Below are 19502 nucleotides of genomic sequence, written 5' to 3'. Positions count from 1 at the left end.
CAAGATCCTTCTCCATCCAATCCTCCTACCACATACACAATAGAGCACAACGCTCCCCCTCCCTCCCCCTTTACGAAAGCCCGACAATGGTAATCAAGTATGTTTCTCAGTGAATGAAGAATTTTTTTCCTATAGACCCCCAACTAAGGGTCATGTTGCACACCCCCACGGTCAGGAACAGCCTTTGGGTACTCATACTTTGCCAGATGAAGCCCATTTGAGGGTTCATGACATTTTGTATCAAGTCCTCGAAAAAATTCTGCGCCTAATTTTTGTGAGAGTCGAGTGTATCTCTGAGGCAATTCACGCTCTAATTGAATCAGAGCGTGATCACTTGTAACAAAGTGGAGAAATGTGTGAGAAGCTAAGAAAAGTTACGGCCCACTGTAGTGTTATTTAAAGATGAAAATGAGAAATAGCTAGCCAACTTAGGAGGACATGGGCTATAGAACATTGAACCTGAGAAAAAACAGAAAATTGTGAAATATTTGTTTTATCACTGAAAACTAAAACCACGAGTTAATGATCTTTCCTACGATCTGTTTTCATTAGAACTTCGTAAGGAGCGACATTATCGTAATGTATTATATCTAATGTCAAGTCGGGTACATGTAGATCAGTATTATGGTAGTCGTTTTTGATGTATTTCGTAGTTTCATTTCCGAAAAACATTATTTGATTCCAGAAACCCTATCGTCTAATTTTCTGACTGGTGTTCTCGGTTTGGAAGACAAAGGAAAAAGTTGCAGCAACTGTTATAAAGAACAGAAATGTAGTTCTTGCGATGGAGCATAGGAAAGGAATGAACGACCGCTGTCTTTTGACCATAGAAAAACATATTTGCTGGTCTTCATCCCAATTCCTTTAACTTTGTCCCATTCCTCAATGGAAAGCGAATCCTTTAACACGCCGCCGCCAGGTTCTGAAAGTAATTAATGCCGTGACGATTGATCTGCGCATAGTTGGACAATTATTTCACATACATTTGAATTAAGAGCTCAATAGCACATGACGTAATGAAGAACTTCACCACAAAATCCACAAAGTCACTTTAAATCTACTTTAAAAATCTTTTACTATATTTTTGTACTCTCACAGGTATCAAAATACAAAGCTAAAAATATCAGAAACTGCTTTGTCCATCCTCGCCAAGTAACATCACCTCCTATGATAAAATCAAACGATTAAACAAGAAAAGAGAAAACGCATTTAAAAAAGTTATTTCAAAACTCAATTATATGGCGATCGAAAGAAACAATATGTCTCAATATTTTCAATCGCCTAAGAGTTGCAGAAGATGTTGGTTTTCTATAATGACGATGTTCTCAATGCCTTGATTGTAATTATGTCATAGTCACTCGGGAAACTGAGATGATCTGAGGGATTATAAGGAGCCAGACTTTATTGAGGGTAGGAAAGATTAGCTGCCTTGTTTCTTAGGGCAAAAGGAATGAAATAGGCCAAAAATGTTGAAAATATGACCTCTTTACTCCCAGCTACAAGTAAACTACAGCCACGAAGTAATTTAGTATTATCAACTGAGTTGATAACGTAAATTGACTATCGTAAAGAGTTTCAAAGCTGACGTTTCGAGCCAACAGAGAGAAGAGAATCGGCTAAATTTTTTTCCCATTAAAAAAAGTTAATACTCACATCATTCTGATATGCTTCAGAGAATGCGGCTTTTCCAGAGTCCTTGTTTGCTTGTTCTTCTGATTCCTGTTTGGTAAAACCAAGAGATTAAGACAACTTGCTGACAAGCTGATTGACAAACTGAATGAATGAAAGACCACCTGACCGACTACCAGCCTGATTGAGTCATTGACTGACTGAATGACCAGGAGACCAACCGACTCACTCGCTGACTAACTGAATGTTAAGTTCTGATTGATCAATATTCCAGTATCTTGGTGATTTTTCTTTTCGCTGATGGAGGCGTGCCTGGATGTAGCTGGATGATTTACTGATTGATTTGTTTGCTGGATGCCTGCCTTTCAGGCTGATTAAATGAAAAACTAATTGATTGACTGACTGAGTGAATAGCTGACACATTGTCTGTCTGACTATCAAATTCACACATACCTGCGTGAGTGAAGCACTGAACAACTGGCTAACCAGTTGACTGCTTGCCAGACTGTCAAGCCCAAAAATTTACTGCCTGGCCAGCTGCGTGCCTGCCTGTTTGCCTGACTGACTGAACTACTGACTAACTGGTCTCCACAAACAAGCTACATGTGATTGGCTGATACATGAAAATGTAGATCAACTGCCTTCCCGCTTGCCTAACTGATTGACTGGTCGCCACAACCTAGCTACAAGTCATTGATTGAACATGAAAAAGTCGATCAACTATTAAATTAAGGAGTATGGACATTAACCGGAGATCGCTTCCAAATAAACGCACGTGCATTTAGAAAAAAGCACCCACAAAATGCGAATATGCGTCACGAACCTTTCCCACTCTAAACTTCGCTTGAATATTCACATCTGTTACAGTTGCTTTTGCCGCCCAACAAAGAGATTCATTTACAAGTACCTCCATTTGGACTGCAGCGACACTGTCATGTTTAGTATACCTAATCTCTACTTTGGTAGATTTTGTTTTCCTATGATAGACACGAGTTCTTGCGGCAGCATTTGTTTCTCCACCTGAGGAAGAGTTGCCCACATCAAATCCTAGTTTTTCCAGGAATATTAAATCTGTTGTGATGCTCAAGTAAGTTTGTGCTTCCAAAGTTCTTAACCCCAAATAAAGATAGTTCGTGAGACTTTTGGAGGCTTCCGTCTTCTACATGAGTGTCTTTCAAGACATCACTTTTGCGCTTAAAACAGGAGCTTTTGTTGTACACGAATCTCGCCGAAGGTCTTTCGAACTCATTATTAGGACAAGTCACTTGTAAGATTCTGTATTAAAAACTTCAGGCAAAAGCGTTAAAATCGACCTGCCGAACTATTTTAGTTTGTAAACTATCGCAGATTGTGAACTTTGATGGTTTTTTAACTTTGATGGTTTGACACATTTGACGGCTCTTGTCTTGTAGAGCCAATCAGATCATTTGAACCATTCTAACAGGGATTCTGATTGGCTTATTGTAGCGTGCTCTATGAGAGTATAGAGCATGCTGACGACATTGTTGTTCGCTTTGGAAATAAAGTTTGTTTTGAAAATTGAAAATAATGCATGGGGAATTTGACGGATTCTTTATTATAAAACAAATAGAGAAGCCTTGACTGTGCTCTGTTCTGTTATAAAGCACTTAGGAAGCGACTAGAGCACTCAAGAAGTGGGCAGAAACACTCGACTACGTCTCGTGTTTCTCCCTACACTTCTTTCGTGCTCTAGCCGCTTCCTGCGTGCTTTATAACAGAACAGAGCATAGTCAAGGCTTCTCTATTTGTTAATCAAACTAAAAGTTAAGAGCAGGGCGCTATATATTCAACAAAAATCACCGTTTCAAAATTTTCGAAATTTTCGCTGGTCGAATGGAACGCGTCCGACCGCATCACAGAATTTGAGGTCACGTGCTCTGCAACACAGAGCATGCTGGGTTTACTTTGTTGTGTTTCAAGTTAGCGGGCTTTTTAAATATTTACGAGTCGTTAGAACAGGATGACTGCGATGATGAGCTGTACCATTCTCAACAGCAACGACGATGCAATATTTCCGGCTGCAGTTGCCTGCTTTATGCGGAGAACATTAAATCGCTACATTAAGTGGCCTAATGGTGAGCGTTTACATATATATATATATATATATCAGTGTGTGAGTAAAGTGTTTACAGTGGTGTTTATAAATACTGAGATAACATAATTAAAATTGAAATCAACAGCTCACCTCGCTCGTGAAATTGAAGCAACATTCCATGCCGAAGGGAAATTCCCTGGTGTTGTTGGTCTTATTGATGCTACTCGTGTGTATTCGTGCCCCTGAGCATGAACCAGATGCCTACATAAACCGCAAGAAATGTCACTCACTAAATCTCCAGGTAAGCTGAGAAACTACAGAGGAGCCGCTTCATATGTTAAGCCCATTAAAGGATTGGTAGCAAACGTCTGTGCAAGATTCTGATTTGGAGCATTTTACATTTCTTCCAATATCATTAAGAAAATATGGACTCCACATAAATCATAACTTTTCTCTATTTCTTTTCAGACAGTATGTGATGAAAATATGGTGTTTCTGGATATAGTGGCAGGTTGGCCTGGCTCTTTTCACGACTCTAGAGTTCTTAGGAACTCTGGGCTGTACCAAACAGCTGCCACTAAATTTCCAGGTGACACACATCTCCTTGGGGATGGGGGTTACCTTTTGTTGAGGTCAGTAGATTGTCCAATATTTTAATATATTAAAATAGTTTTTCACACAAAAGCTTCAACCCTAAATTCTATGTGCCTCTTCAATATGAATTTTAAGTAAGAGTACATTGATGTTTAATGCTTGTGATATAGAAACCAGTAAAGCTCATCCCATAATTGCACCAGTTTTCACTAATACACTCATGTTGTATGACATATCTTTTCTTTTGTTAAAACATACAGAAATCTTTAGCTAAGTCAGCTCTATGGCAAATTGGACGTCACTTATTTTTTTTATTTCAGATGGTTGATTACCCTATTTCGAGATAATGGCCATTTGACACGAAGACAAAGGCAGTTTAACACAGCCCTTCCTGCTGTACGCCAGAGAGTGGAGAGATCCTTCTCTCTTCTCAAAGGAAGATGGCAAAAGCTTCAATATCGTGAAAATAATAACTGCTTCTTGTGTCCTTCATAATTATTGTTTGTTATATGATGATTTTGATGATGGGTATTTCCTACCAGGTCATGCTGATGGCATAGAAGATGGTTGAAGTGAGCAACGAGAACCACCAGATCATGGAGCAGCACAGAAGAAGGTGTACCTTATGAACACTGTTACTGCTCATTAGAAGCAAAGAAACTTAAAAATTTGCTCTTTCACTCCAGAGATCTCAATATCAATTCTCCTTACTCTGTGCCATACTTTTCCTGTAACTTAGCTCTGAAAATTAGACAATGGAAAATATCCCCAAGTTGATATTTTCTTTCCTCTCATCATCCTTCTGCTTGACAATGTATTTACATTGGAAGGAGAAATAACTCATTATTCACTCCTGGAAGTGAAAGGGTTAAAGAGAGGAAATTATCTGTTACAGGTGTTTGAATTTGTATTGGCTTATGGTTCTCCAATTCATATATTTATAGGGCTCATAGACAGTTCCCATGGGTGTGTAAATCCCATATCTCTCCATAGAGATATCATTCACTTCAAAACTGACACTTTTTTCCTTACTTCTCAAGAATAACCTTTTTTCTAAAATATCTCTCTGATTCAAAGAGGCTTTTTAATAATAACTTGAAATAAATGTGTTTATTACACCCATTTTGAAATCATTGGTGGTCCCTGTAATCCGATTGGCTGTAATTGATGTGATTTATTCACGAATCGCACCATTTTTTTATTTAAATCGCATCTTTTTACCAGGCAACGAGGAGGCTACACTAAAAACGAAATGACCAATCAGATTTCAAGGCTTGTTTAAAGTAACTGATCAAATTGCAGAAAAATGAAAGACAAAGAGTATCATGTGGCAAATTTTGCAACTTTTGTTTCCAAAACTCTTACTTTTTCCCCCCAAGAGATGGATGAATTTTCAGACCGGCTCAGTACTGCATCAATAACATGTTCGAACTGACCAAGTCCTGTATTTGGGCGATTTCAAAATGGATGTAATAAAGTGGTAATTGAACCTCGTGTCGTGTAATTTTGGTCTGAAATCATACTTGTGATTTCAAATCGAACTCGCGCTGCGCGCTCATTCGATTTTGAAGTCACGCGTATGATTTTAGCCCAAATTGCACTCCACTCAGTTCAATTACTATTATTTACATGCTGCTTGTGTATATAATTTGAATCTGTGAGAGATGAACATCCTCAGCCTTCATCACCAGTCAGCGCAATGAGTTGTGATGTCCGGTCATAATTATACTTTAAACTTTCCTTCCTGGGCTTTGTTGCTGAGAATATATTATCAATAGTTTCTGTTTCGCATTCAAGGCCTCTGTACATGGTTAACCCAACATAATTCATTTTAAATTGAGACATGAGCTTCCAGGATGGTTGTGGTGGTTTCAAAACATTTTAAAAATCTTAATATGTACATAGAAATGCTCAATTAATTAACAAGTAATAGGAACTTTTATCTGCCTAAAAGCTTGAAATACTTACATTTATCTTTTTAATATCTCCACAATTTGCTTAAAAACTGCTTTTTGTATCTTTCGTCTCCCTTAGAAGGTTTAACTTTTGTTCTTCAGCCTTTCCCTTTTTTTCGGTATTTGCTTTTAGGAAAGAAAACAAACAAATCTAAACTTTGATCTGCATAAAAGCCAGATGGTTTTTTCTCCAATCTCTTCAATACTTATTTTTTAATATCTCGAGAAATTGGCTAAAAAAAACTGGTTTTGTTTCAATCTTTCATCTCCCTTAGAAGACTTCACTTTTCCTCTTCAGCCTTCTGTCTTTTTTCGGTATATGTTTGTAGGAAAGTTAGCGTTTCAGTGGCTGACGAATGACCATTTCGTTTGCGCTGCCTGCGAAGTTTCAGTTCCTTTCTCTCTTGATTTCATCACCAACACCTTCATCACTGCAGTCTGAGCAGTTTTCGTTGTTAGTAGTGCTGCTGGTGGCTGATAGAGATTCTGATCTGGATGGCTGACTTTCACTTGATGCATCGAATGTAAATGCTGGATTAACTTTAGGATTTTGGCCAAGGCAACCAGCCATTTTGTGGAGAAATTTCCAATCCTTTCTGCCTCTTACCATTCTTTTATTGTTGTGTTCTACTTCTTTATACTTTTGTTCTAATTTTGTCCATTTTCAAAGACACTGATCGCCACTGACAAATATTCCGCAATTCTTTCGAACACCTGCTTTTTAGTCATCTTTCCCCTCTTGGTGTTGAAAAGATGCTTGTGATGATTGTAAGTTTCTATTAGCAAGTGAACATACCGGTCGTCCCACTTTTAAAGGGTTCCCTGATCAACAGTTAAGTCTGAATTGAAATAAATGATACACATTGTTCATTCTTGTCATAAGAAGGTAGAGATCGAGGAAACTGACGAGTGAAACTTTGAGGACCCCCCTTTGAGCAAATCAATAGCAGATTATTTGAATCGAGACAAACCTTACCTTTACGTATAACAACATTCTCGTTCTGCTGGATATCAGGATATTTCGCATCTATTCTGCCCGGAAAAATTTCCGCACAGCTCCATACTTCATTATGCATGCACATCTTATTGGTGATACAGTGACTAACAAAGCCCCATCTATGGATGCATAATGAAGTATGGGACTGTGCGGAAATTATGCCCCCACAAGCTAAGCACTGATATACACTGGTGGTACTTCGCTCACCATTCCTGTTTTCCCATGTACCTACGTGAGCTCAGGTTCGGCAGGAAGACTAAAACCGACAACTGTCGCAAATGGAAAACACACGTTTATATAATTTCGGAAATTCCATCTAAGAGGGCACACTTAAAACGTATGCCTAAATTTTCGTAAATTTGATTTCAGACGGGAAATCTCGAAAATTTTGGTCGAATGGAAAGCGCCCCAGAATCCAATTGAGTGTCCAACGTACAAAATCTAGACTACCTTTGCATTGTTTAAATAAGCTCTGTGATTGGTCAGGAAAAACTCGCACCTTCCTCACGACCAATCAGATCCAAGGAAAAACACCAATTGCGACGTGGCAACGTACGTTTTCCCGCGCTTTTAGCTGATTGGTGAACGATTCCCCCCTTTTCTATAGTCCCTCCTTAATACTCTGTTAGAAGCGATTGACAGAACAACCTTGTTGAGCACATTAAACATTACCACGCGAGCAACAATTTTCAGTATTTTTCATTTGAACGCTACAAACCAGAACAAGTAGGAGCCTTAGCTAATTTCTTTATTTTTGGTGGTGAATCCTGAAGGAATAACAAGAAGAGTTGACTTCAGACTTCAGCCTGAGTGGACAAGGAGGTAGTCGTCACAATCAAGTTACTGGTTCGCCTTACCTCGTCCATATCAACGTAGCTGTGAGATAATCATCACAGCGAATCATTGGTTATGCTGGTTTTTAAAGTTGAAAAAGTGTGCGATTCGTGAATAAATCGCACCGATGAGAGCCAATCAGATTATTGCAAGGATCACCAGTGATTTCAAAATGGACGTAATAAAAAATTTAATCAGCACTGATTTCACACCAGTGTCGATCTTGCGAGCTTTTAAATTGCTGTTAAGTTCTTTTTTTCTTAATCTTTAATGAATGGTTTTGATTGTTTTTGCTTTTAATTAAGTATCTCTTTTATTACCATAATCTTCTTCTCGCTGACAGTGAAAGGAGTTTTGCGGTTTCAGAACAGATAGTAACCTCCATGCCGTTGTTATAGCAGAGAATTAGTTTAAGTCAACATTGTAGAATTTTTCTGGTGAACTATAATTCTAGTTATGACTGTGTCATTGCTGTGTTATCTGCAATTGGCTTTCTGATGGCAAGAAACAAAGCGTATAACAGTGGACGAACGCGAAAGAATTTCAGTCTTTAATTTGTTCATGACCCGTCGAGGACTCTTCGTTTTCACCTATTTGCTTTTGTTTTTTAAATCTTTTTTCTATTGGAGGAGACCAGAATCGAGATGTCTGATGTCCTAAAAATTTTTCTTTGATAGTGTTAAATTATTGCTGCGGAGTCATTTTAGTTCAATGACTGTGTAGAAGGTGAAATAAAAGCTGTCTACTTGGTCAGTTTCCTACCTAAACCTGTGAAATGTGTAACTGGTTTGTTTACAGGCAGCCCAATTTCACAATGTTAATGCACCTATCAGTTGGAGGCTTTAAACTCTCCCTCCTCCCCCGATGAAAGAGTTTGCTATTTAGAGCAAATGGCTTAGAAAGACAATTTTCATATCGCAGACTTATGCTAAGAAGTGAAAAACCCAACAGCAGCACCAAAACCTGATACGTGACTTTGCTAAATTCCACAATATTCTTTGATCTCAAACTTACTTCAGCCTGAAGGTTTGCATACTAGGAGGGTCTCAACCAGGACAATCAGGGGCTAACCGTTAACAATAACAAAATGTAGCTGTTAGGAGTAAAGATCGGCAAATTGTAACCTTTAGTCGCTTTAGCGACTTAAAAAAGCTTTAAAAAGCCATCACCTCATTGAGACCCTTTACTAATAGTCTTGTTTTGTTGGAAAAGGGGACATGAGTAAATACTGATATCGTTATATCAAATCCTGATGACAGGCATTTGTTTTAAACAAGTAGCTTGTGTCAATGAATCTTGTGCAAACACCTCGTGCACGCTAAATACGTCTTTTTTTCTTCCGATAAATTTTTTTCTACTTGGTCCTGAATCGTTGACCGGCAGTCAGACAAAGTATACGTAACGATTTCTCGCCTAACTTCATGATCGATATTCAGGAAAGTAGCATGACTTCGCGCTATTTATCGACGAAAGGACTTAAAATGTTTAAAATAATCGCCTGAATTTTGAGGTGTTTGTTGTAGCTAGCAAAAAATCTATCGAACTCGTTACTAGACGTCGTCGAAAACATCTTCCATCTGTCCACTGCTATGCAAACGATACCCAACTCTACGTCACTTTGCGCCCCGCAGATGAGACAGGTCACCTGGATGTATTATACTATTGAGTGTTGTATTAAGGCGATCAGGTGTTGGATGCGCGAGAACAAAGTATTGTTGAACGAGGAAAAAACTGAGTTTCTTTTAATTGGCAGCAGCTCGCCAAAGTTGATATTGGACACATTAAAGTTGGCAAAGTAAATATAGCTCCGCACTCTCTTGTTAAAAACCTTAGATTCTGGCTCGACTCAAACCTATCTATGGTTGATATTATCACCAAGACTTGTTCTGCAGCGTTTAACTATCTTTATAACATTAGAAGAATTAGAAAATATTTAACAAAAGAATGCACGGAGACACTTATTCATGGCTTTATATCTAGCTGCTTGGACTATTGTAACAGCCTCCTATTTGGAGTTCCTGAGTGCCATCTTCACAAATTCAGAGCGTCCAGAATGAAGCTGCACGCCTCATATCCCATGAGAGAAGATTTTGTCATATCACACCTCTGCTCAAGTCATTACACTGGCTGCCTGTAAAATATCGTATAGTTTTTAAAATTATCATTACAACAGACCAAAGGATGTTTATTAAGTTACTGTAAAAATTTCTTTGTGTATTTGAATTGTTCTATCTTGAGACGAACTCAAAGTCTGGCAAAATTTACTTTATAACGACTATGAAATATACATGGTGCGCCTTCTTGTCGCCACCGTTAATTGGCATAAATCACTACAATTTGTAAAAAAGTCTAACATAACACTCTTACCTTGTTTATTTATGATTTTATTAGCCGTTTCGATCATTATATTACGCCTGGGTATTACTTTTTGACAGGAGCCCAGGTTTTGTGTTTTCCCCTCCCTCATTTATATCATGAGCTAGTCACGCAATAATTGATACCAACACAAGTGAATATTTACCATGTATAAATATTTTTGTTTACGTTGAATTGAAAATATCAAAATTTGTACTTTCTTCACTAATCGTTGTTTCAGCGGCAGCGAAGCAGTTCAAAGTGGGTTGTTGCTTCAACGCCACTGAAATTGTTAGTATTCAGACAGGCGCGCAAAGCGTGATGCTCTGGGAATAAAAACTTTTAGGGGCCTTTTACATGATATCCGAATGAGTTTTGTACAAGAACGAGTTCATACCGGTTGCCACATAATAACCAGCGTAAAATTTATTCGAGACGAGTCCTTTCTGTGTGAGTTTACTGGGGTTTTCATTACAGAACGAAACACTCATTCTGGACGACCTTTTCTACCTTTGCAATGTAAACGCAGCACGGCTCTCATATTTGTATGAGTCCGCTGTAGGAGCGAGGGAAGCATTGAAAAAGACAGAAAAGGACAGAAACACTTGTTTTTGCAGGCTAATTGTTGCCACTCCCACACGAATTAGACTTAAGTGCCACTCTCGCTAAAAGCGGTCCTCTCGACTTCCCGTCGGAAAAAAGTTTTCTTTTGGAACCAAAACTAAATCATTTTTGGCAAGACCACCTCTGTGAACAGCGATCCAAAGTGTCAATTTCAAAGATTTTTTCTAGCGCGCATTTTGTCTAGCTCACGGAATTCTATCCTGCTACAAGTTACAAGGTGTATTCAGTTAGTTCACAGACAAAATATGGAAACTTGAAATATTTTTCATACCAGCGTGATCAGAGGAGACCCTGCTCTTCGACCTTAATTTGTATATCAAAAATTCACTACATTGTACGAAAGAATTCTCAAAATGCAGGCGTTGATCGGGCCGAAAAAGTATATCAGTGCATAGTTCATACACCAATGAGGTCACGGATTGCCGGGGGTGCTAATACGTGCAGCGACACGTGACATCTAGCAAGGACAAATTCTGATATGATTTTTGGCGAAGAGGAACAAGTTTTGCCAGCGTCTAGCTGCTAGTGCGGAAGGGCCCTTTACCACCGTGTGCATAAATACGCGTCCCCCCAGACGGCGGAAAGCCAACAAAGTGTTCGGACACTAGTTCAAAAACTCCGCCTCTGTTTAATTTTTGCTAGCCTACTAACCAATTCCCAATCGAAGCTTAAGCCTGACGTCACTCGTAATTTTGTTCATGGTGGTAAGTAGCCTACTTACCGAAGCCAGATTGTACGAATTTTCCACACATCTTGAGTAATATCTGTGATACACACTTGCCAATTCCCCTATCAGCTTTTGGAATCGACTTAACCCTACCTTTACCATGGCCGGACATTTCTTTTGGCACCCTACATCTGCTATTGGAACCACGATTCCACTCAACACCGAGATTTGATCTGTGAGTGGGGCAATTTGTAAAATCATCGATATCCTTTGGCGTTTGGAAGATGCCGGTGTCACAGCGGATTTGGACCCCCCCGGTCCAAATCCGCTGGCGGATATGGACCCCCCTTCGCAGATTTGGACCCCCCTACCAAACTTTCCTTTTAAGCATCCTTTGTATCATATTTGGTAACTAATTCTTTTTGCAAACTTTTTTGTCGATGTTCTTTTCAATCACAACACAACATTTCCTCAATAAAGGTAAAAAAAACCAGCCATTTCGTTCCAATTCTACGGCATTCATTATAGCGAGGAATTAGATGTGAAAAAACTACTGCATTCGAACTATTGAAATTGCTTCAATAAATCTTTGCTTCTTCTGATGGAAATCAACATTGGTACGAAACGTCATAACAATAGTGGAGACTACTGCGTCCAGTCACAAAAATAACTCAGTCTGATTTTCTAAAATAATAACATTAAACAGTTTTTGAACAAGAACGAAGAAACTACTCGTATTACAAGTCGTTCGTAAAGCCTATGATAAGTAAAAATGTTTCTGTTCTGAACTATTGGAATTCTCAGCTTATTTTCAGATGCAAATCAACATTAATGTCAACGTCTTAACAAAAGTGGAGACTATTACAACGAACTCAATCTTATTTTCTAATTTTAACGATTATTAACTGTTGAGGGATCCGAAATAACACCTTAACAATTACGAAGACATCTAAAGTCTGGCAATCTCCAGATAATGCAGAGCCACTCGCCCTCCGGGGCAGTCTTAAATCCCTCGCAGCTCATGTGTAACCTTTCCTCGCACAACTCTCACTGTACCACGTCGTCCTAACACTCAGACATTGAACAATGACAAAATAAATTAGTGTCACAAGTTTGTCTCTCATTGAATCTAGCGGTGTTCGACTATCGCGGAAAAAGTTCAAATACGACCCAGACATTAAACTAAATTCTTGCCCATTTTCCCTTGGTCAAAAGAAACATCCGTGGGGATGCCAGTTCGTATGCATTAACGATACGCATGTTTTGAATTAAAAACATACTTTCGTACGCACTGGAACGTAAAGTATCATCCATTTTTACTAGAACGTTAAGGATAATGTTTTCACTCAGTTTTGTTGGGGGGTCCAAATCCGCTAGCGGATTTGGATCGGGGGGTCCAAATCCGCTGGAACACCGGCACGCGACAAAACAAGATCAACTTCATTTTCTGGATCTGAAAACTTGCAACTCCGCTGGTTACTTGAAATGTCTTTTTGAACAACCACGCAAGGGAACAACTTGGTCTTCTCGATAACTAAACCCACTAGCGAGCGATTTAACTAAACAGCAAATCTCCATGTTAGCATGTGAGATGAGACGCTTATAAAACAGATCAGTTAGCTAAATCAGTATGTAGCTTGTCAATCAAATTGACTATTGTAACCATACTTTGACTTCAGCCGGTAAAGGAATCATTGATGGATATGAACATTTTAGTTTCTGAATGCAGTAATTCCTGAAAGGTTTTTTCAAGATGTCATGCAAAGAGGAAAAAAATCCATCTCTTGGTATTTCGGAGGTTGATTAATCTTGATTGATTGATGATTGGTTGATTAATAAGATAGAAAAGAGATACAACTGGAACTCAAATCTGGCTAGAATGTGGTAGAGCATAATTAACGTGATCATCGAAACAGCTAATAAAATCATAAATAAACAAGGTAAGAGTGTTATGTTAGATTTTTTGCAAATTGTAATGATTTATGCCAGTTAACGATGGCGACAAGTAGGCGCACCATATATTTCATAGACGCTATCAAGTAAATTTTGCCGGACTTCGAGTTCGTCTCAAGATAGAACAACACAAATACACAAGGAAATTTTTACAGTAACTTTATAACCATCCTTTTGTCTTATAAAAGCTTGAAGCTCAGTAGATTCTGTCATATCGGTCATTGTTAAAACGGTCTTTGTTTTGATGCTACTTTTCGACATAGGAAAAGTATGTCGGACAAAAATATTCGCCAAAAAAAAACATTTCTTTGCCAGCTCCAATAACGACAGGGGATTAAGTTTAGATGATAAAACAAAGGATTATATTCACAGAAATACCGCAGGTCCAGTACATTCGTTACATGAGGTCGCACAACTCGGGTAATATTCACGGTGAAAATTTGCATATTTGAGCGGTCGAACGAAAAAAATTATTTCTTGAAAACTAAAATAAATTTTTACAAAAAAAACTACACCACAATTATTAAAACATATTGGACTACAAAATATGAAAGTAGGAGTGAAAAAAATTTGGGTGACTTGCCGCTGTTTGTTTGATGCATGCTGACATTAGCTCTTAATCACTTTTAAAGCAATACATGGTCTTGCCCCGGCCTGCATAAGTGAGCTGATTTCTGCCAGAGACACCGATAGATATGATTTACGTTCCAATGACGGCTTACTCCTTGCTCCTTGCAGGGGTAAAACACTCACCACGCTCGGTGATCGATCTCTCCATGCGGCTTTGTCAGGACAGATCATCATCCCTGTCAATAAAAATAATAGTTCCGAAAAATGTCACTCACGTACGACACCTTAGTCAAAGCTTGCGAATGCTTTCAGCTTGCTTCAAACTATCTGAGTAAAGGTGCAAAATAAAAATTGTAATTCTTATTTGTAAATAAGTAAGGGTTTTTAATTACCCAACTTGTAAAAACTACTTGAGGTCTGCTATTGTCAGACGAAACCCGTAGGAGATTTTAAAAAAGTTTTCACTTTTTCGGTTCGCCCAATGCCGCTAAATAGGTTATCATCGAATAAAAAGTGTTAAAAACGAAGCCGAATTTTCGAAGCGAAATGAATATGACCGCTCTTAGAGAGATTGGTTTATCAGGCACAATTTTGTAAAAACGTGCGAGAATAATCAAGATATCCCGCTATTGTATTAATTAAGATTAGTGCCACCCTTCATTAATTTAACACAAAAACTATGAAAACATATTGCTCTGAGATAAAAGTTATTGGGGTTACTTATCATATCAAACAAGAAACAAATCGAGAGACACGCAGAAAGTTACTTTGTGTGATAAAGTACTCATAACTCGGCTATCATTGATGTTTAGCACAACCTACTCTAAATTTAAAGACATTTAAAGAAGAGGTAATTTAAGCTTAGTTGAGGTAGGGTAAGTAATCTCTTTCACATTTATAAGATCATGTAACAAGTTTCTTTTCTTTCTTTGTTTGGGTTTCGGTGCTGAAGTATTAGAAAGTTGGTCTGGTTCGTTCGTTAAAATTGTGACGACAAAAGAAGTTCTGACGGTTACCAAAGGGGGCAACTGTAACTAATGACGGGAAAAAAGAGGAAAGATTGGTCAATATAGAATTGCAGTTCATGTTCTCAGCAGCTGAGAACATATTTATCTGCTTTAGTGCTCTATGACGTAGCTAACACAATTTCTGCACGAAAACAGCGTTTTATCCCAAATGTCGGTTTACCAGATATTATCTTGTTATTCGAAAAGTCGGTGCCACAAATAAAATGCAAGACCAAATGATCAAGAAATATTTCTAGACCAATTCGTTATTCAAACAAGAGCTAATTAATATTTTTCGCGCTTTGTTAAGGTTGTTTTCACAGACATCCTGGCGAAGCTATTTCGCTCTTCTATCCAACAATCTCTTCTATTCCATCTAACACCTGCGCGGACGGTACGTCCATTGCAAATGAGAAAATCATCGAAAAAAATAAACAAATACGGTAGATAATTTTTGTTCTCACCTTTCAACGCGACCCAATGAAATAACCGGAAACGATAATCATTTTTCAATGAAATAATTTTTGCCGGCTGATTTTATGGGAACTGGACTTTGTCTCGGTTCATGAAAAAGCAGAAGAAGAACTCGGCCAACATCTAGCTTTCTTTACTCCACGCTTGTTTCAATAACGCATATAAAGTGCAGTGTCACTTCTTACTGCTGTCGATGATTAGGTTTTCGTAACTTAATAAAACAGAACACGTTCATTTGTTTAATATTAATACGTTCAACCCGTGGAGGCCGAAGGTAACTACAACAAAACCTTTTTGGATTGACTTCTCTTTCTAAGGTGTAAATTGAGGTATTAATTTGACTGAAAATCCATATTCAACTTAATCTTAGCATTGTTAACTGTGTTGATCGGTACTTAATTTGTGTGCAGCAATTAGCACCTACATTCACCTAAGAATGAATCCAAAGTTCTGGCTGGCAACCGTGTTTGTGATGTCCCAGATTGGTGTACTCAACGCCAACAGCCAGTGTCATGTAATCGAAAGCTCCATTGGTGGAATGAGCCTGAGAGGTCACGTGTTTAAAATGTATCGCGATCAGTTGCCTGACGAGTGTTTTCACTTGTGTGAGGAAGAAGTCACGTGTCAGAGTTACAATGTCGTCATTGGTCAAAACATCTGTGAACTGAACAATCGTACAAAGGAAGCACAGCCGGTAGATTTTATGCCGGATCAGAGGCGATTTTACATGAAGCGTTCTAGAAACAGAGGTACCCTTTACGTTCCCTCGACTAACTTTTTGCATTTGCGTTTCTGGGAAAACTTTTTTTTTAAATTTTTAATTCATGATTACAGAAAACTCAGATTTCTGAGAAACAAAATTTATAAATTTAGATATATTCCTATGACAAGTCTTTTGATGATTCAATTTCGGGGATTGTTTCAATATTAGTAAAGTATTTCAAAATACAGAGACGAGTCAAAATTAAAGAAACGACGTTTTGGAATCATCGTCTCATCAACGTCATCGTGGGAAGATAATACTTGACTTAATTATGAAGTCAAGCAACTCTTTTCCTTAGTCACTTAGAAAATGGTTTGACGATGATACGGAAATGTTGGCTTGTTTCGCTGCGGTATTGTTGCTGTTTTCCATCTCATTTCTTAGTCTAGATCTGATAGAATTAGCAAAGTTTTTATTTCTTTCTGCTTTTACGCAGGCAGAAAAAGGTAGGAGGTTGTTTTTCCTCTCCTGTCGAATCAGGAGGTATCGAACTGCATGATGGTGTAGATTCTTGCATGAAATTTGTTTTTTCTGACGTAGTTCCCCTCGGATCCATCAAAGAACTTCCGGCGAAAACCTGTGGTGAGATTGAAGCGAGTGAAGGGAACCAGATGGCTGACGGGAAATACTGGATTTACTCTGAAGAGAATAGCGAGGTCATCGAGGCCCATTGTAAAGGTAAATTGTCTGATTAAATTAGTGGACTAATTCATCACCCCACTGCCTGCTTAACGCTTTCTCCTACTCCGACTTCTTTTTTAAACTTACCAAAATAATATCTCGTCGCAGTGTTTCTGCAAAAAAGGGGAATTATAGAGAAAGGTTTCTTTTCAGTAATTCAAATAGAACTATAAACTCCGAGAAGAAGATTAGACAATGACGTGAATTGTTCTTTCCCTTATACAAGATTGTTTTAATGACGAATGGGAATAGATTAAAACAACTATCCAGATCACGACACCGAAAAAGATAATGGTTTACCTTTTTTATTACTGGAATTTATCCTGCAAATGGCTGTTAGCCTTATACCATTCGAAAATGCATTGGCTGATGGTATCTATTTTTTTAAATACAGTTTAATTAACTTTCAAAACTATCTAGCTATCTTATTACTATAACTTAGAGAGCTGGCAGAAGATAAATGGTGAAGAACCCGTCTGCTTTGGAACCAAAAATAATCAGTATGGTTCCTTCAACATGAAAAAGAGTGGACGAGTGAAAACAATGAAGCTTATTCACAGGTCAGGGTCGGTGCACTGCAACGATAAAACTATCTTATCCTATTGGGGCTGCATCCACCCAAGATATGGAGAAAATTTGATGACAATCATCACAGATACCAATAAGAAAGCCATTCTGCCCCCTGCCGAAGACTTGAAAGCTTTACCTTCCGGTGCTTTTGGAAACAAACCACACTTTTATAGTCTTCCTGGATATTACCATAAATCAACTGAGCTAGTTTTTCGCAACCTAGTCAATCCATTGTCTCTCTCGAGCAATCAGGAGATGCAGATATGGTACGGACAGGATTGGGTGGACGGCGGAGAGGAAGACAACAGCGGTGAAACTTGTGTTGATGTGTATGCATGGCATGAGTGAGTCTACCCACTGCCCTCAGTTGCCTTCGATAACTTTAAACGTAGAAGTAAAACATTAGATTAGAAACGAACGCCATTCATGTACAAGATTCCGAGTAACATTTTTAGGAAGACTCTTCAATGTTTAAGGACTGCTATGTCTACGTTCTACTCTCGACAGAAAAGAGAAAGACCGTAGGGATCAGAATGGTTTTTATTGTAATATCGCTCAAGATCACAGAGGAAGGCGTGATATTTTTCAGTCGATTAGTTTTGTCTAGTTTTGCTCAGCCTGATACATCTTACTAAGTAGTATAGTATTCATAGTCGAGTGAAATTTTAACTGTATGAGAAGTTTTATAATCAATAAATTCGTGCATGTAAGTGGTTGTCAGGCTCCCGTGGTTATTTATAGTGGGTTTCGTACTCAAGCTCGATTTCAAAAAAGGAAAAAATGGAGGCGAAATAAAACTAAACAATTCTGGAAGGCAAAAGAAAGGAAAGAAAACAAAACAAAAACAAACACCCTCCCGAAAGTCTATTTTTTTATCATAACATCGTAGACCTTTGATCCTTCCTTAAAACTCCCTCAAACATTCTTGGATAATCGACGCCAGGAAAAAAACTTCAACCAAGGGCCCTTGACTAGTTCTATCCGAATTTTTTTTTTTTTTAGTGAAATTATTTTTTTTTCCAAAAAATATCCATAGGGAAACATTATCTATGTATACATTTTAATAAAAGTATAGGGCTGAGTAGAGTTTCAGTCAGTCTGTAACTATACGAGTTAACAACAAAATCTGACAATCGCGAACCTGGAGTTAGAGATGTTCACAAACAGAATATGCGATCCAGTTTCCTGTTACCAATTCATGAAGACTATCAAATGCTCATCGGTTACACTCATTCAAAACTGACAATTTAACAACAATATACCATCTTTGAATGAACTTGACGCTTGCAAATGAGGCAAAATATGCTAAACATGATGTGTAGACTGCCCTTTACACATTTGTGAGAACGTGCAAACTGTCCTATCGCTGTTTGTGCTCGAGTCAGGATGCTGATGATCAAACAACCTCCTCAAATTTGTTACAGCTTTGATTACACACAGAATGCGAGGACACAATTGCGTTGCCACTCAACTTAACTCGAACAAATAAGAAACAAAGAATCGACGTCGTGGAAAAATCAACGGATACTTGAAAAGGCAATTTAGAATTATCAAACTGAGTTGATAACTGACTGTGAATGTATGCATATAAACACACAAACAACCCACAATTCCTCCAATCGCTCTGGCGAGTGGTTAACGCCCGAAACGTCAGCATTTAAACTCTTTACAGTGACCGATTTACGTTATCAACTTAGTTGATAATACTGAATTACCCTGTTATACTCTACCTACTTGAAAGATCTGGTTCCAGTTGTCAGGGTTGGATAACGA

General features: G+C 38.2%; 1 protein-coding gene, 1 long non-coding RNA gene and 1 pseudogene across 4 annotated transcripts; 1 reads left to right on the top strand and 2 right to left on the bottom strand.

The window, feature by feature from the left end:
- Positions 1-1056: 1056 nt before the first annotated feature.
- LOC113665558 (uncharacterized) lies at positions 1057-2885 on the bottom strand. Of its 3 annotated transcripts, none has more exons than XR_016182754.1 (3): positions 2453-2885; positions 1654-1719; positions 1057-1165 (listed from the first exon to the last, which is right to left on the bottom strand). It is a non-coding gene; the product is annotated as an uncharacterized LOC113665558 (long non-coding RNA). The 3 variants fall into 3 exon arrangements; XR_016182756.1 differs by having other exon boundaries at positions 2537-2885; XR_016182755.1 differs by lacking the exon at positions 1057-1165 and adding an exon at positions 1172-1376.
- Positions 2886-6433: 3548 nt separating this feature from the next.
- On the bottom strand, positions 6434-7316 carry LOC149034190 (uncharacterized; annotated as a pseudogene).
- A 7690-nt stretch (positions 7317-15006) lies between these two features.
- LOC149034189 (uncharacterized) lies at positions 15007-18433 on the top strand. Its single transcript, XM_089193199.1, has 3 exons — positions 15007-16464; positions 17019-17156; positions 17602-18433. The coding sequence occupies exons 1-3, from the start codon at positions 16152-16154 to the stop codon at positions 18075-18077; spliced, it is 927 nt and encodes a 308-aa protein (XP_089049325.1). The 5' UTR covers positions 15007-16151; the 3' UTR covers positions 18078-18433.
- The last annotated feature ends 1069 nt before the right edge of the window (positions 18434-19502 follow it).

Source organism: Pocillopora damicornis, chromosome 14 (genome assembly GCF_964200805.1).
Source record: "Pocillopora damicornis chromosome 14, jaPocDami1.2, whole genome shotgun sequence".
NCBI lineage: Eukaryota > Metazoa > Cnidaria > Anthozoa > Scleractinia > Pocilloporidae > Pocillopora > Pocillopora damicornis.
This window is presented reverse-complemented; position numbering and strand designations above follow the sequence as displayed.

What these genes read in the sequence shown, in the direction of transcription:
- LOC149034189 (XM_089193199.1), top strand. Translation starts at nt 16,152, where the DNA reads ATGAATCCAAAGTTCTGGCTGGCAACCGTGTTTGTGATGTCCCAGATT. An exon ending in GAAGCGTTCTAGAAACAGAG is followed by an intron (nt 16,465 to 17,018) that starts GTACCCTTTACG and finishes TTTCTGACGTAG; the next exon opens with TTCCCCTCGGATCCATCAAA. An exon ending in CATCGAGGCCCATTGTAAAG is followed by an intron (nt 17,157 to 17,601) that starts GTAAATTGTCTG and finishes ACTATAACTTAG; the next exon opens with AGAGCTGGCAGAAGATAAAT.